Raw genomic sequence first — 2,065 nt, 5'->3', positions numbered from 1 at the left:
CATGTGGCGTCCGTGTCGTGTCTATTTCTTCGTGTGTGTGTGTGTGTGTATGTGTTTTCATATGTCTTACGGTTTCATGGGTTCTGGCGGTGTGTTACTGTTCCAAAAACATTCTTTTTGCGTTATGTTTGGTGTATGCTTACTGGATTCCTTTGTTTGCATGCGCCGCGGCAACAGTAGCTGATTCAATATGGCGCTCCCCTCGCCCGTACGTCCCAGTTTCGGAGGTTTCCTTCTAGCATACTCCTTAAGATTTCTATGCCTCAAGACCGTGGCTTTCGTGTGCGACCTTGTTCACCTCTACCTTCGAGCGTAGTTCAATTCTACCAAATTTGTGGCGCTGTCGAACACTATGACGTCATTTGTTTACAAACAGGGAGAGGTCTATTGTTGGACATAAACGAAAACGATCTAAGCGTGTTGCACTCCTCCGCAGGCAACTCAGGGTCTAACTCAATTGCTCACTCGCGCTGCACCTTCGTAATGCTATTTTGTGTCCCAACTCCCAAGTAACTTGGAAGTAACTCGTTCTTTTTTTTAAGTAACTCAGTAACTGCGAGTTACATTTCAGGCTGAGGAACTTCGTTATTAACTTAGTTACATTTTTCACACGGTAACTTAACATGTAACGAGTTCTTTTTGACAGGTAACTTCTCAATCTATGGTTGAAATCTTCTCTCCCACGTAAGGTTCCCGTCGAACCCCTTCCAACATATTTTTCTGGCTACGCTGCTGCTAGTAGATGCATATATACTCTCATCGAGTGAATGCTCGTCTTGCCGCCCAATCCGAATCCACCTTCAAAATCGGCTTGTCTGCCGCTCTGATAAAAAGTCTGTCTCGAATAAAACTAAATACTCTATATGTCCATAAGGTGGCACCGCACGAAGAACGTGTTAAGTTGAATAATACCGCAATGTGAACTCTTCCTTCAATGCAGATGTGCTTGGCATCAAAATTTAATCGGAAATGGCGATTCAGCTGGGCTGCTGTCAACATCGACATGGCAGATGACTTATCTGCGTGTAATCCAAACATGACGGAGACGTTTCCCACCCTTCGTTACATGAAGAGCCACATGAACGGCCAATTCGGAAAAGAAGCCTGCACGAAGTTGGTGATTGAGTGACACCTGACGGAGAAGGAAGTAACCTTCCGGTCTTATCGCTGCTGTCGAGAGTGACTCGAGGTAACGTCAGTCTTCTTGCAAGAATAAAGTGCGAAGTGAAGGCCTTTCGTTTCTTCTTGGAAGGGATAATGTGAAATCTTCTGCCACTGCCATCTCACGTAATATTTTACATACACGCATATTTTGCACTACATAGTAAGGGAAAACGTCGCAACTCAAATCTACGAGCGTTCTAAAACAGTCTGGATTACAGATGAAGGGCATGTGGTGAAGGGTAGAGATCACAGAACTTCCGCGTTCGTGAGAGCTTCGTGGGCGTAATCTGTGCGCTGTTCCCCGCTGTCATTCCTTGATACAGATGCGCAGCGTGTATAAACTATCCATAAGCGTCCTTATTGTTGGAAGCGTAACTCCAGCGGTATACCTTATGCGGCTCTAGCGATTCTAGGAAGAACACCCGTATAACTTAATGAAGATAAAACTATTGAAAATAAGGGAAGGAGTGAAGGAACGTACAAGGCTGTTGATAAAAGTTTGGCTTGGTACTGACAAATCAAGACGATAGCAGAACCCGCGGTTGTCTGCAAGCTGCGACTTTACTCATTTGTGCTTAGAGAGCTACTTCACGTGTCTTTCTTTCCCTGTAAGCTTGAGTTCGTTACACTTTGGCTTCTGCATCTTCCAAAGTGTACACTCGCGCACTCGCTGCCCAGCATTAGAGCAGAAGATTGGAAAACGTACAGCACGTGGTCCCGCCATCACCTTGCATCAAAGGTACTATACTGGCGCGGCGGAGACACCGCAGACACTGAGGGCTTCCGAGCACGTGCCACCGCTCACGTGTTCCGAGTGACGGATGACTCCGTCGTCGACAGGAAGGGGCATGTCTTGCCATGCGGCAGTCGTTGGCCAAGAAGCTCCAAGGCCCCTTTCCTG

At 46.6% G+C, this 2,065-nt stretch overlaps 1 protein-coding gene across 1 annotated transcript in view; it reads left to right on the top strand.

The window, feature by feature from the left end:
- Nucleotides 1-1,231, top strand: part of LOC135385974 (uncharacterized) — a 12,434-nt gene extending 11,203 nt beyond the window's left edge. The window contains exon 9 of the mRNA XM_064615634.1: nt 941-1,231. Coding sequence (XP_064471704.1) covers nt 941-1,129 — 189 coding nt within the window. The 3' untranslated portion in view covers nt 1,130-1,231. The remainder of the gene's footprint in view (nt 1-940) is intronic.
- Nucleotides 1,232-2,065: the final 834 nt, after the last annotated feature.

This window comes from Ornithodoros turicata, chromosome 2, assembly GCF_037126465.1.
Source record: "Ornithodoros turicata isolate Travis chromosome 2, ASM3712646v1, whole genome shotgun sequence".
Classification (NCBI taxonomy): Eukaryota; Metazoa; Arthropoda; class Arachnida; order Ixodida; family Argasidae; genus Ornithodoros; species Ornithodoros turicata.
This window is presented reverse-complemented; position numbering and strand designations above follow the sequence as displayed.